Consider the following 16264-nt stretch of genomic DNA (forward strand, 5'->3'; position numbering starts at 1 on the left):
ACGTCACATACTACAATTTAAAAATAAAACACGTTTTAGAAATTTGTATATAAAACACGTATTGAAAAACGTGTGCGCATGAGAGCGATTTGTATTACAATGGCCATACGTTTATTTTTGCTAGGGGTCGGTTAGGTACAGCATCTGTCAATGAAGTAAGTCACGGCCATTGAGCCTCTCACCTCATTCAAAGCTAATAACCATTACTTAAGTGTATTTTTAAAGTATTTATCTAAATGCTGGCTATCTACCTGATATTAGGATGTTTTTTTATTTCTTTTATTATATAATCACGCCTTTTCATCATCAGACGTCAAGGCAGATTAGAATATACCATCCGTATCACCTCGATGTCCGTCGTTACACAACTGAGCGTTTCTTAAGGTTTTGCCGCGCACCGACACTATGTGGAATCAGCTGCCCACTGAAGTCATTCCGAACCAATTAGTCTTAGGGTCCCTCAAGAAAAGTGCGTACCAATTCTGAAAAGGCTGGCAACGCACTGGCGAGCCTTCTGACAATGTGTCACGCCGGCGTTATCACTTAACATCAGGTGATCTTCCTGCCTATTTGCACCGTTACATAAAAAAAGCCAGAAACCAAAGAACGGACCGTATCTCCCTCCTTCTGGTTTCTTCTATCTATGTTTGCCTTACTCAATTTGTATGATTGTTTGATATTTTAAAAGAGTAGCGAGAGCTTTTTCTCTCGGCCAACACCCTCTGTCTTCTTTGCCGATGAGTAGGGATGTCTACCGATTCAAATTTAATGACGTGGAATAAGTGATACCTGTATCTTATATTCCATAATAAACATACATACTCACGTATCTCCACTTGCTACGGGCTTGTACCCTTTTGGACTTGGTCCAGGTACAAGGCCATCCCGACTTCACCATCCAGTTGCTTTGTATATCCTACTTGTTAACCGCTATTCGGTAGGATTGTGATTACCTTAATTCCACCATTTTGTTTTGTTCGCTACAACACATGATTAACAACTATCTCTAAGCTATTTGATCAAACTCGCGCGTCACACTTATGAGGATTGCAAAGAAATTTGTATTTACTTGAGAGTCAAACCCAACCAGCGTTAAAACAATTGAAGCAGAGAATCATTAGTATGTAAGAAAGTTTAAGACTAACACGAGACGTAGAACTCTTGCAAAGACGTACCTACAAGATATGTCCTAAGCTAGGACTCCTATTACGATTGTTTATCAGAATGCCAAATCATAAAATGACTGCTTCACGACTGATTTGAGAGCGACCGCCTATGCGAAAACCGCTGTGTGAGTTCGAAAAATTAGTTACAGAATAGCAGGGCTGCTCTTAATAAACCAACGGCAAACAAATGATGACAGCTGTGTAGCTGTCGTTCCTCACTAGATATACGCTGCAATAGAAACTCCATGAGTAATATTCTGACTCAAGACTTAATTAGATAAAAAACACATTGAATTTTAACACGCGATCTTCATACTTCGTAATCCTTGAAGTTTATGAAATATAAATTTAACGCCATCTTCTGCTTAAAAATCTTAAAAAAATAAACAAATATGTTAATGTAAAGGCTGACCAAATATAACCAAGAACATTTAATGTATGTATTAGTTTGTAAAATGTATTAATATTGAAATATTAAAAACCATACAGAGAACATAATTCTGTATCCATACATTGCATTTTCTTTTGCACCTAATCAAATTTTGTGTGTAATTAATTACCTTGACACTATCTTTTCTCATTTATCTTGATTTTGTAGTAAGGAATTATTTTTTAATCTTTTTAAACGCGACAAGATAAATTTAGATGATAAGTTTAATTATGTTTACTTTTTAAAAATTGTTAAATTTAGCTCTAGATAAAAGCTAATCAATAGTACTGTTTCAAACACTTGAAAATACATTAAAACTCTATTTAAATTTTTACGATGAAGATTTTTAACATGTTTTTATTATATTTTATTTATATTATCTAGTCAATTGACTAGTGATGACAATCCCAGCCGAGAGATCAGTAGACGCATCATGATGGCAAAACGCTGCTACTTTGGCCTTCGCAGATATTTCCAATCGCGACTTCTCAGGAAGTATACTAAGCTTGTTCTGAACAAAACTCTGCTGCGACCAATGCTCACTTATTGTTCTGAAACCTGGCCCCTTAGCAAGAAAGACGAGATCTCTCTCCTTATTTTCGAGCGGAAGATTCTTCGAAGAATCTTTGGTCCTGTTTACGACGACGGTGTTTGGCGTATCCGCTACAATAAAGAACTTTATAACATCCTAGACGACGCCAACATCGGCCAATTCATAAAGTGCAACAGGCTCAAGTGGCTGGGACATGTGCACCGAATGGCGAACGACAGAATCCCTAGGTCCTCACAACCCGGTGCTAAGAAAAAACCCTGTAGACCGAGATTGCGTTGGTGGGATGGAGTTGTCAAGGACCTCGAAACAATAGGGGTTCGCAATAGGACGCGGGAAGCACTAGATAGATTGAGATGGCGAAGTGTAATTGAGGAGCCTAAGGCCCACAAGGGGCTGTATAACCATTGATGATAATGATTTATATTATCACGCCTTTTTCTCGTAGGAAAAAAAAGATCTCCCCTCTTTCGGCCATGCCTTCTCGATTTATCGACTTTCATAACATTCACCATGCATGTTTGACATGCACGTCGCGGATCACTTCTGGTCACCAATGGACTTTTATTACTATGCACAATAGTTGCTCGTACTGTACGGCTGAGGAAACCCGCAGACACTAAAGTCGACCTCATGTGTCGGGCACAGAATGATCAACCACTTACCTATTGAGGAAAATTTGACCACGACACAGATATAGAAATCGGAGCTCAAGACTAAGGATTGTAGCGCTACTGGTTTTATTATATTATCTTTATTCCCATACCACCAGCGCTGTGGAACATTCTGCTCCTCAGCATAATGCTGAGCCAGGGCCAATTACAGCCACAGCAAACACGCATTACACACTTGAAACGAACCGAATGGGAAAAAGGTTTTTTTTTTGATATCTCATCATATTTTTTTCTTTGATTATTGTTATTTTGTGTGTGTGTTTTTTGTTAGTAATAAATGTTATATCTACGACTTCTTCGATACAAAACGTCCCCTCGTGAGTTGTGTGCTGCGATAATGCGGGCTACTCGATTGTGAGGAATTTGCATAGATCTGGTTAGCTCTGCTCTTTTATAAGTTCTCGTGTCATTTTCACACGTGTATATCCTTTCTATAATATATATTCATAAGTATCTAATTGTTCATTTTAACATGTGTGATGTTAGAGGGTTTAAATCGCTCACCACCACTATGTGGTACCAGTTGCCCACTGGAGCGTATCAATTTTTAAAAGGCCGGCAACGCCCTCGCGAACTCTCTGGCATTGAGTGTCCATGGGCGGCGGTATCACTTAACACCAGGTGGTCCTCCTGCCCGTTTTCCCCCTGTTCTATAAATAAATTAAAGAAATTCAAAATTAAACCACTTATTAATACCATATTCTTTATTGTAAGAGTCTAAGTACAATAGGTTGTAATTGTCATGTGATAGGAATTATTTAAAAATACTCCATTACATCCAAAGTAAACTTAATATTAAAAACATCGTCCTAACATAAAAATTGCTGAAAGCCGGCAGTTCGGGCAAATGCAAGATGTCCATAATCTTAGAAAATACCACTAGTACGTACTCAGATCCACTTATCTTTTAATGCGGGTATAACTCAAGAGAGACTACCCTCTTTTTTTATTTTTTTAAAGACGTTACATACAAGTCTTCAGTCGAATAGTCTACTCGAAATAAAAATGTTACTAAAGTAAATATAAAACTAATTTTAACTGGATAACATGCGTCATATTAAATACTTGACTACTAGCAAGTGTGATAACAAAATCCTTAATTTTACGGTGTACCTACGTTTTCTAACAATTAACTTTCGATTGCTAGACTACAGAATTACTTCAAACATACGTAAAACAAAAATAATGCTAAATAATTCTAAGAAAGGGACACAAAATATTAACCGTCAGTCTTCACTTTCACATTGTGCGACCACTGCGACATTACGCGTTAATCACTGTGAAAAGTCACTACAAAATCACTGTGAAATAACGCGTCTAAATCACTGCTATTCGGGGTTTTTCACAACCGCGAACTAATGGGCCATATTTGAGGCCTGATGAGGCATACTAAATAGGCCTTTAATGTTGAGACAGCGTCACTCGCACGGCTAATCCGCGCCGAGTGAAGCCTAAAGTTGTGCTTCTGTCGGATTCTGCCAGAGGTTTGATGGTAGCGTGTCATAGTGGGATGGAACCGTCAACAAGGCATCCGCAGTTGTTCTGCTTATCGAACAATTCTGTAATTAAACAAAGAACAATTAGGTAATATAATAATACTTTAACATTTATATAGGAGAATGTAGTGCGTGCTGGGAGCGCCATGCCTACTGCTGATAGAGACAAATCTTTGTTTTTCATTTTATTTTAATTAACTTTTAATTACTTAAATGTGAAACATGATGTAATGGTTGCAGCTCCTTACAAACATTAAGTAACACAAAAGATTGGCGGAGAGTTTTTTGCCAGTTCCATTCGTCCGTTCTACGCCCTTGATTTGAGAACTGGCAGTAAATGTAATATTAGAAGCATTAAGAATTTATTATGATTTTTTTATTGACGTTCATAGGTCTTACCTAAATGAATAAATGATTTTTTAATAGAAACTTAAAATTACCAGAAATAAGGTAATAGTGTTTTAAATATGTACAGTTATTTCTTTATATATATTATGATTTATATACGATAAGGTCTAATTGCGAATTTGGAAGTGCTCTTAAAACATAATGATGTTAAAACGACGTTATCATTGCAATAAAAGTTTTAAAATAAAAAAACGTTAATTTATGACAACGATTAACTTGTTAATCACCTTAATATAAATTTATGTACACTTATCATACTGTTTTAAAGATAATATAAAGCTTAAGATAAAAGAAACTGTCTACTTATGCACAGATTAAATTACAGTACAATATATAACCACGATATTCCATTGATTTACAGTTAAGATAATAATTTATCTGTCAACATCTAAGTCGCCTCTTATTATTTTATCACTATTATTGTACAACATACAACTTACGAGTGACTCATTATAGCACATATGTAAACACAAATTGTTAAGACATGTGTTTAATAATGGTCACATTTTTTAAATACAGTGATTAATAAAATATATACCTGTTATAATTACTTGTGAGACCATTTAAAACTCATAAATATATAGCAATAATAAAACATAGATAGTGCTATTTTCATTTAAAATTAAATAAATAATAAATCAGAGGCGCTACTGTTTAGGTCTGGGCCTCAGATTTCTGTATCTGTTTTATGATCATTTGTCAATCTAATAGGCAAGTAGGTGATCGGCCTCCTATGTCTGACACACGCCGTCTACTTAGGTAGCCAAGCCGGTTTCCTCACGATGTTTTCATTCACTGCGAATTTTTAAATTAAATTGCGCACATATAAAGAAATTCCATTGGTGCACAGCAGGGGATTGAGCTTACGACATCAGCAATGAGGGCACGCTGAAGCGTTATTTTCATTAACGCCTGCTATTTAGCAGACTGTGATTTATCACAGTTGTGAAATTCTGATTTGTTAGATACATATGACTCTTTTGATATATTACCTTGGGTTGTTGGCGGTGTGTATCCACGCACTCTACGGGCAGCTTGATCATTTCAAACTTGTATTTATACCCATACGATGTCAGCTTAATAATTGTATGCAGCGGTACAGTCATATACGGCAGCTCATCTGTAAAACAATAGCCGTTATTATAATACTCTTTTGTATAAAAACTTAGTTTAAAACTCTACCAACCGTTGTATTTTAGTATAATAACATTCCTTAAGACGGTTAAACGACAATCTATATACATCTTTAGTTTACGTGAATACTAAACTTTAACACGTAAACACGTATTTATGACATCAGATGACGCTATAAAGCGCTAGAAACGTCGAGGTCGTACATATTTAAATAATAATCAATTTTGAAGCAGTTTGATTTTTATTTATATTACATTGATAGAATAGCAGCAGTACTGCGATTAGTACGTGGAGCAACTACGATTTATTTAATAAAAATATAAAAAGTGATCCTTATAAAATTAATTAAAACTTAACCAAGACAGCCCCTGCCCAAGAGATATTATGTTCTATGGATGAATGTGAAGTCTCCAATACGCATTGGGCTAGCGTGGGGACTACAGACCATTCCCTCTCGCCTAGAGGTGGACTATGGCCATTAGTGGGACATATACAACGTATAACGCCACTGCCTCTGGAAACGTGAGTGTCTATGGGTGGTATTACTTAACATCAGGTGATCCTCCTGTCCTTTTGCGTATGTTATATAAAAAAACATGAATCATCCAACAGGTATGTAATTATTAAAAAAAGCCCCTAAAAAGTAACCCATGTACGCCACAATACATATTATAATGGCCTAGAATAAACAATAACGTTCTAGAATCACGATCTAAGAATAAACAATGTAGGTCGTGATATATCACCGATGATTGATTGTTAAACTAATCGTCGCTTCCGTGAAATGAGGAAACCGTTTATGCTTACGAAATCGAAGTGTAAAGAATTATATTTTGAAATTATTATAGTAATACTAGCTGACCCGGCAAACGATTGTTTTGCCATGTATATTTCTAGGAAACATTTTTTTAGTTAAATAAAAATACAATAATAAAAAATTGGGGTTGATTGTAGAGGGGTGAAAATGAGGGGTTGTATGTATTTTTGTATGCTGTATCATAAAAAATAAAAACAAAAAAATAAAAATATTTTTTTTGAGGTGGACACCCCTTATCACTTTGAATTGAATTTTATATATTAGATATAATTATTTATAGTTACTTCCCTCACACTTTGAAATCGATATCTCTTCTTGTATGCTATGTCTATAAGTGCTTGTCTCATTAAAAATAGTATTTTATTTTTAATAGTTTGTGTTGGCAAGCTTTTATAAATAAATTAATCATTATTTTATATTTATATTGGACCATTACAAATTCAAAATTTTGTACAAATTAGGAATTGTCAGAATCCAATTCAAATGCGACAGTTGCCAAGTGAAGATGAAAGAAAATGTTTAAAAATTTTCTTGGAAAAATTGACTTCCTGATTTAATTCGCACGTTGTATTCCATTTTCGAAATGGACTTTAGTTTTATACAACCTATATACGCTGATACCAAACATTTTTTTGTTTCATATTAAAATAGGCTGTGTTTTTTTGGTACAGTACTAAGACTGCATGTTTGTGATATTTTTAGATTTTTTTACCACAATTTTTATTTAGTTTGAGGTTCAAGTACAACTAAATAAAAACTATTTTTAATAATGACAAGTGGACCCGGCGAACTTCGTTCCGCCATTCTAATAATATCGTGTTAACTTTAGTTAAACTTAATTTAGGATGTCATTAAGGTAATAACATTCATAGAATTTTTTTGCAAATACAGAAATGTTTTACTGCTTGCCATTGCGAAAAAAGAATAGCAGTTTTACACATTAGGCCTCTTCCCTCTAGCGCCGATATTTCTCGTTATTTATATGCGTAATTTTGTCAACTTACTTGCGTAATGAATTTATTTATTTTTTTTCGATAACTTATCCGATATTTTATTACTTATTCTGCGATTCGGAGCGGAGAAGAATCCACAAAAAAAGAGATAACTAACATCGGTCCAGCCGATCTTGAGTTATAAGTGGTGTAACTAACACGACTTTGTTTTATATATTTAAGATTTATAAACATGTAACTACATACTTGCAAGAAGTTCGCATATTCTGCCACACATAATGGCGTGCAAATTTGTCTCAAAAGGAATTATACAAAATACATAGAAGTTTCATACATTATGAGTCATATCATTATAATTAAATCTTATATTATTTGTAGTGATAAAATCATCATTAAAATAAATTATTACGTTATCAAATTAATGTTATTTATAATGGTTCACGCAAATAATCAATAATAGAACAATATATATATTTTTTACGAATTCTACTTAGAGACGTACCTTCTAGAAAAATGTCGTATGATTCACAGTACAAACTGATTTGATAAGATAAAAATATTTACCTATTTATCATAAATGTCGTGTGTATTTTTGAAAGATAAATACAATTAATATAAACATATAAATAACTTTATAATACGGGATACAGACCATAAGCTAAGACATAGCATAACAGATGACCATAACTTACCAAGCTTAGCATCCAGGAAGTATCCCAGCATACATCGCAACACCGCCTGATGCCCCACCACCACCACGTGATCTTCATCCTCTAGAGCAGAGAGAACTGGCCTCAGTCGAGTCATAATGTCAATATAGGACTCCCCCCACGGGTATCTGTACCGCAATTTGTCCTGATCACGCCAGGCGAACTCTTGTGGGAATCGTTCTTGCATCTCTTCATATGTTAGACCCTCACAAATGCCCTGTGAAAGATAATAATAATAATAAATAAATAAAGCCTTTATTGTCTTACCGTTGCTGTAACAAAAATAACAAATAATTGGTCAGAAAAAAAATTGAAAACTCTTTTTTTAGCAACTAAATTTGATATAAATAAAAAAATGATGTATGTACTTTTTTCTCAAAAATTTTATCTTTCGCCTTATTCAACGTTTGTAGAAACAACTACACTAACAATAGAAGAAAAAAATCTGATTATTTTTCCTAACGCACCCAAAGAAGTATAACATCAAAACTAACAAAATGTTAACTATAGCTAACTTCAGGGTGTCGGTTTTTTGGATGCGCGCGCATTGTAAAAATTTAGTACCATCAATTTTGCCCAATGCACCAAAAGAAGTCTAAATTCAAAAATATGTAAACTATGTAGATTTATGGATCAGGTTGAAATAAAGACAAGCACAAAAGCTGGCGCGGCCACAGAGCAGGCGGAAAGTAATCGGGTAAATAATAAAAGAGTCTTTCCTCCAACTTTGAATTTGTTCCCGTTGAAGCAGACTCTTGGGCCGTGGGGTTCAATGCACAGGCGTTAATTAAGAGAAGACCACTAAAGCTGGTACTTTCCTCACTCAACGAAGTATCGCAATACAGAATGGAAATGCATTTAAGGTAAACAGCCGGGACCAAACTTTTTAAACTTATATTAGTTTTCTATTTCTCCATTTAATTATTATTACTATGTAGGTTAAGAATATCGTAAATACTCTATATTTCTGTTATTAAACAATGATTACAGTTATCTAAAACAATTATTAACTCGATATCCTTTTCTTAATTTCTAAATCTTGTAACATTGCCAATTACTTTGCTCAATTTTATATCTCGTGCGGAGCGATGATTTCATTCAAATTTATTTTGAGAAAAATCCTAATAATATACAATAGTAATCTTTGCAATTGTTGCAATTCATTTTACTACCACAAAATACGTATGTGTTATAAATACACAACTAATAACTAAAACCGTTTGGTTGAAATCTTCTTGGGTCGAATTAACAATAAAATATTTCGTCTTTATTATATAAATATAGATGAATATTAATGTTACGTCAATAAATACAACAAAATTTACTACTACTTCCCAAATCAAGAACTGGTAAGAAACTCTCCGGTACTCTTTTGAATTGCCATATTTTATACAAGGATATTGCTAACTGTAAATTACGCCATACAGGTAAAACCCCTGGGCATTACTAGTATAACATAATTGCTTTATCTGTATTAAACTACATATTGTTTGAAGTGCACTCAAAGATAAGTTGAGCAAATATTTTAGCTCAAGCTGTCTAGGCTTAATTACTGTCTGATCGGAATCCCGTAACTCATATAGGCGAATGCTACACGCTCGATATTTATCGTGATATTTATCTTGTATTTTTTTAGTATACTACACACTCGATACGAATCGCGTCAGTACGACGGTAAATTTCATTGAGTACACTCGTACGTTTCGTGTTACAATATGAGTAACAATATAAAGAAAGCTTGCGTTGCCATTATTATTATTATTATTATCAGTATATGCTGATATATATCAATATCCAAGACTTTGAATTGTAAACATTTTCCGCTGCAGCACCAGATCGTTTCAAATCTGTTATTTTTTAAATTATTTTCTGTAGTTTGCCTAGTTTGCATTTGAGGTGTCCCATATGGCCGATTTACACGTATTAAGTTGACAAAAAATTTACTAAATATTAACTTAATTTTAAGTAACTTAACCCGTGTAAACAGTGAATTTAGTAAGAAGTTGCAAGTTAAAATTTAGTTGCAACTAAACAAGGTAGAATAGAATTTTGTCTATTTTTCGGTTAAGTTGGTGGGCGTGGCTAATCACTTGACACGTTTGGACAGGCAAAATTTAGTTAAATTTAAGTGAAAAGCATAAGCTGGCGGAGTCATTGCAAAGCTATGCTTTTGCTTTCGGCGCTGGAAGCTCAAAAACATATCCAAAACTATTTGTCCGATATGCGTATACAACAATTAATGAACAGTAGTAGAACCCCTTCGCCAATTAATAATAGTAGCCGTTTTACTCCGTCGCCTTCTTCAAATACGTATTACGTTGAGTCCCCAGAACCTTCACAATCATGTATTGGAGCATACAATACAGTAGATCCCCAATCAGGAAGAGAAAATCCTATAATATTTTGTTCTGTGGTCGTCCATCTTGAGCGAATAAATGAGTTTAACTAATTATTTAGTATTTTTACGTGTAAACGGTTACTTAAAATTAAGTCACTTGAAATTTAGTTAAAATTTAGTTAAGACTTGGCAACTTAATACGTGTAAATCAGCCTATACTTATAGGTAATGTTTCTAATACAAGTATGAATTCTCTATATTATTCCGCCTCCATATATGCGCGTCCTCTTCCATCGCTGGCAGAATAAATACTGACGCGATAAATATCGACCAGACACTAGACGCTCGATATTTATCGACGATAATTGATACGGATCGTGGATTTTTTGATTTCTAGAAATCCAGCGATCCGTATCACGATACGTGATACGCCTATACTACACATCGTGATTCTGGATCACGATCCAAATATCACGATAAATATCGAGCGTGTAGCATTCGCCATACACTTATTACAAAAAAACTAATATAAAATATATTTGAACAAAGATTCATCAATAAATCAGTGGCGCTACAACTTTTTCTGGGGCTGGTCCTCAGATTTCTGATAATTTGTCAATCTAATCGACAAGTAGGTGATCAGCCTTCTGTGCCTGACACACGCCGTCGACTTTTTGGGTCAAAGGCAAGCCGGTTTCCTCACGATGTTTTCCTTCACCGATTGAGCGAATGTTAATTGCGCACATAGAAAGATAGTAGTACAAAGGTGCACAGTCGGGGATTGAACCTACGACCTCAGGGATGAGGGTCGCACGCTAAAGCCACTAGGTCAAAACTGCTCTATGGAAAAAGATATATAATAATATACCAGTTTTAATTCAAATAATTTAATATATTTTTCAGTATCTCCAAACCATAACAAGCTAAAACTTTCAGATAACATGTAATGGTATATTTCCACGATATTTTTAATTATCATAATGCGATTATAAAAACAAATGTAATACCCGTCATGTCATAAATCATATGATTCTTTCGTCAGAATTTTTATCACGATGCAAATCCATTATGAATGCAACGAAATTTAATTATTAAAACTACTTTAACATAACTCAGTGTAAAGGGAGTGTATATTATCTTAATATATATAAATTACGCGTCACGTTGTTTGTCCGCTATAGACTCCTAAACTACCGAACCGATATCAATAAAATTTGCACACCGTGTGTAGTTTGATCCAACTTAAAAGATAGCTTACATCTTATTTTATACCCGCAATATTATTTTATTGCAAAATATTTGTTTATTATTTGATAGTCACAATTCTAACAGATGGCGCTGTGTTAAAAGTACCAACGTTTCACATAAGCTACAATTTAATGGGATAACCAGCAAAAAAGCATGGTGGTCTCCATGACTGGTGTTCTCCTACCGTTTCCCTTGAATAGTTTACTACTATGAAATATAACAAAAACCTTAGCCACAGCAACGCTTGGCTGGTCTGCTATTTGATTTATATAGATAAATCCAGGGGCTACAATGCTTTAGAACTAGCCGTCAGATTTGTTTAATTTTTTGTTACAGGCAAACATGTGCTGTGTGGGCCTGGGACCAGGGTATCCGGATGCTCCGTTACCTTGGTAAAAAAATATGCGCTGGTTCGTCTAACGTGTGTCAAATATAACAGAAAACTATATAATGGCAAAGTTTTTATATCAATATATAATTCTACTGTACGTGTGTATGTCACCGAACTCATTTTAAACGGTTGGACAGATTTTGATGAAATTTTTTGTGTGGAGTCGAGAATGATTTACATTATTAGTTTTTTTTTTGTATGTAAGACGTGTGTACATTGTACAATACGTCTGTCGGATCTGCTAGTTTACTTGTAGAAAGACAATATATATAAAAGAGCCTATTATAAACTACTGTATAGCAAGAGTAAAAAGGTGTTTTCCACGCTCAACGAATACAGCGAGGAAATGCTGCCGGGACCAAACTTTTTGAATTATAATTACTATGTAGGTTTAGAATATTGCTAGTACTCTATATTCACTACGAATTTAAAAAAAACACAATATCACCTTGAAGAAAATCATAACAAAAGAATTTATCTATGCCACGGATCACGATTCTATATGAATAGATAAAGATACATGATTTATATCTGAGATAATGTATTCACAGCTTATTTAAATGAACACTATCTATAAAGAGTAATCCAAAGTACAAATCATAATTCATTGTTGATAGGTCAAAAGAAATCGTAATAACTTATGAATACGCTGTTGGTATAGTAGCGCGTGCGCGTACAATTTACAATTGTTATGGAACAATGGAAAGTGCTTAAAAATTTCAAACCACGATTCATTTTAGTTTTCTTGGGGTTTGACTTGGGTGATATTATATAATCGTTATTATTACCGTCACTTTAATTTAATGTGATGTCAAAAAACGAGCTGTCAAATAAATTTGACATAATAATATGTATATTGTATTGTATATATTGGATGGAAAGAGAATTGTCGTTGTATTTGAGGTCACTGCTGCCCTGCGATTCTGTAACTCACTTCACGAACGATATTGTTTATCAGAATGCCAAATCATGAAATGACTGCTTCACGACTGATTTGAGAGCGACCGCCGATGCGAAAACCGCTGTGTGAGTTCGTGAAGTGAGTTACAGAATCGCAGGGCGGTGCTAAATTACGTTTATTATTACATCATTATAATACGTCAGTTTCCTAATCTTGATATGTACTTACTATGAAATACAAAACTATATAATTTTTGTGAATAAATGAAAGCAAAACAACCTTCCGCGCATATATATATATCTAATCGCTATATATATCATATCGCATATATATATCTAATATGTGAATAAGTAGATTTTTTTATAACTTAATGCGTCAAAATGATCGAATAAGTTTTTTTTTGTAAAGGGGCTAACGGGCTAGCGGCTCATCTGAAATTAAGGGGTTACACTCCCACTGCAACACAGTTCTAGCAAGTTTCTCACCGCATCCAACTCATTCAACGCCCTGACAGCTCTCTTCGGGGCCATAATTTCAGCTGCTGTCTGCATTGTGCGCCTCATTTCCGAAGTCCATACCGCCATTGGTTCATGCCCTGCTATCCTATTGATATATTCAGCCAATCCGTGAGCGTACCGCTCACCACGTGGGGACAGGTTCGCGTCACCACCGATGCGGCCCAGGACGTTGTATTCGCTCTCACCATGCTGTAGAAATTGTTATTATCATTTATCTTCGTCTCTTTCTGTCGTAACACCTTTAAGCTGAGATGAAAAGAAACAGATGAAACAACAGCTAGGTAATTGGAAAAACAGAATAAACCCAAAAGCAAATTTTTAATTACCTTAATTAGTTTTTAAATCTTATAATTAATTAGTGAATTTAATTAAAATTTTATAACTAAAAACATTTAAATTTCAAGGATGTTTGAAACGTTATTGTAAGTCGTTAAATGTGGTTTTTCTGGCCTTCTATATTTATCTATGCTATATGTAACTTAACTCATATTTATAGTATAGTTGTAATTTATTGAAGACCATGTTAAATCAAACAAAAATCGCTACTTTTTTATTAACATATTTTTAGAAATTTATTACTTTACGTAGGTACGTATATAATATATAACTAGCTTCCGCCAACTTCGTTTCGCCCCAATATGATTTTTACTTAGCCTACCTTTTTTGGTATGTAGCTACCAACATATGGAACATTTTAATATGCTACCCTACACTGTTCTCTTTTCCGGAATAAATTTTTCATTTTCCAAATTTTCTCTGTATAAAAACTCTTACAGAGCTCAAGGAATAATTAAAAAAATATTATCTACATTTTATTTATGTTGATAATATCTAATGATTCGATAATCGTATGTATATACTAAAAAATATAATCCTAGCAAATTAAAAACTTCGCTATATAAAACCTACCTATTTATAAACTATCTAAAAGCATAAAATTTTGTATCCATTGCTTGGTAATTTTACGATGCGCCAAATGCATATTATAACATTTACATTAACAATGGTTCTTATACTAAATTAATAATTATGAATTTTATCGTCCCATGACATCACAAAGCATTTACAAAAATATCAAGTTGAATGCAATTGGGATGCATCCAATACAAACAAGTGTGTTTATAATTATTGCAATTATAAATAATTATTATCAAGTAATAAGAAGCCGGATTTCTTGGGAAAACATGTTGACGTCTTGGATAATAGATGTTATCGTAATGTCACTATTATAAATATTTGTCTGTTGGGACAACTATAAATAAATGAAGTAACTTATATGTTACTGGTAAGTTTTCGAAAGACGCAATAGTTTACTCGATAGAATTTGTATACTTACTATACTTTATATTTGTAAAACCAATGTTGTTTGTAAAACCATTTTTTATTTTTCTCTCAAACATCACACAATGAGGACAATCAAATACGTATCGTGCGTATTCGTGACCACCTAGTGACTCTTTAGTTACTATTATGTGGTGTTAGTCGAAAAAAATATTAACAAAAACGCGTAATTTTATCCATTTTTCTTATTTGGAATCGTCACAATTTTGTTCTTCTGATAAATAGAAATATAACTAAACATTCTATATTTTGTGATTCGTAACTTTTAAGCCAACTAACTTTTTCCAAATAAATAACTTGAGTTTTTTTTTGGATTGACTACTTATTATTTGAGCTAAATTAAACCAATGTCCCATTTTGAGTCAAAGATGAAATGGTAACTTTAGGTATATAGCTAATAACGTAGGCTAAGTACAAACATCACATTACGGAGAAACGAAGTTCGCGTGTGCAGCCATTTATAAATAACAATGACCCTTTGCTCTAAATCATTATAATTTCAATTTACGTCTCACGCGAGAACTACTCAATAGATTTACACGGCTGTGCTCCGAGCTGACATTGCCCATGAATAGGAACTACAACTTAGCTTCTAAAAAAGTCTAACTTACCCGGGTAAAATATATGGTCTGTGGAAAAGCTCGCATCCCAGACAAGTATCCGAGTATGCCCGACTCCTTTTGCCCGGCCACCTTGTGCGCAGTGACAATCTCCCCCATATCCTCCACCCTCACAAAACCTATGTTCTCCACCGTGCCATCAATTGGCTCGTACTGTCTCATGTAATGTTCCAATTTCTTCCTCAAGTCATCTACGGCCTCCTCTTCGCTCATTGTCTTGTAATCAGCTGAGTAGTGTAGAATTTCAATGATGTTTCTCTCTAGAAGGTTTTGGTCTTCGCAAACGCATTCGATAAACAGAATTCTGAACCCCATTTCGGAGACGTATTCATTCAATTCTCTGCGTTGGTCGCGAGTAATGTTAGTTCCATCGAATATCTGGAAGGGTTAAGATTAATTTAAAACAACGATATGTATGCTATTTCAATGTAATTCTTAATATCCTACACTAAAATCGCGGTACATACTGAACTCCCCCCTATAACGCGGTAACCCTATAACGCGTTTTTGTGTATCATTTCTGTAGTGTGAAATTTGATTTGTGACCTTTGCATCTGTTTCAATTGAGT

General features: G+C 34.1%; 1 protein-coding gene across 1 annotated transcript in view; it reads right to left on the reverse strand.

Annotated features, from left to right (window-relative positions):
- Positions 1-3509: 3509 nt before the first annotated feature.
- Positions 3510-16264, reverse strand: part of LOC125060780 (6-phosphofructo-2-kinase/fructose-2,6-bisphosphatase-like) — a 32548-nt gene continuing 19793 nt past the window's right edge. The window contains exons 5-9 of the mRNA XM_047665844.1: positions 15687-16073; positions 13702-13923; positions 8321-8555; positions 5717-5844; positions 3510-4379 (exon numbers count right to left, since the gene is read on the reverse strand). Coding sequence (XP_047521800.1) covers positions 4272-4379; positions 5717-5844; positions 8321-8555; positions 13702-13923; positions 15687-16073 — 1080 coding nt within the window. The 3' untranslated portion in view covers positions 3510-4271. The remainder of the gene's footprint in view (positions 4380-5716; positions 5845-8320; positions 8556-13701; positions 13924-15686; positions 16074-16264) is intronic.

Source organism: Pieris napi, chromosome 22 (assembly GCF_905475465.1).
Source record: "Pieris napi chromosome 22, ilPieNapi1.2, whole genome shotgun sequence".
In the NCBI taxonomy this organism is placed as follows: domain Eukaryota; kingdom Metazoa; phylum Arthropoda; class Insecta; order Lepidoptera; family Pieridae; genus Pieris; species Pieris napi.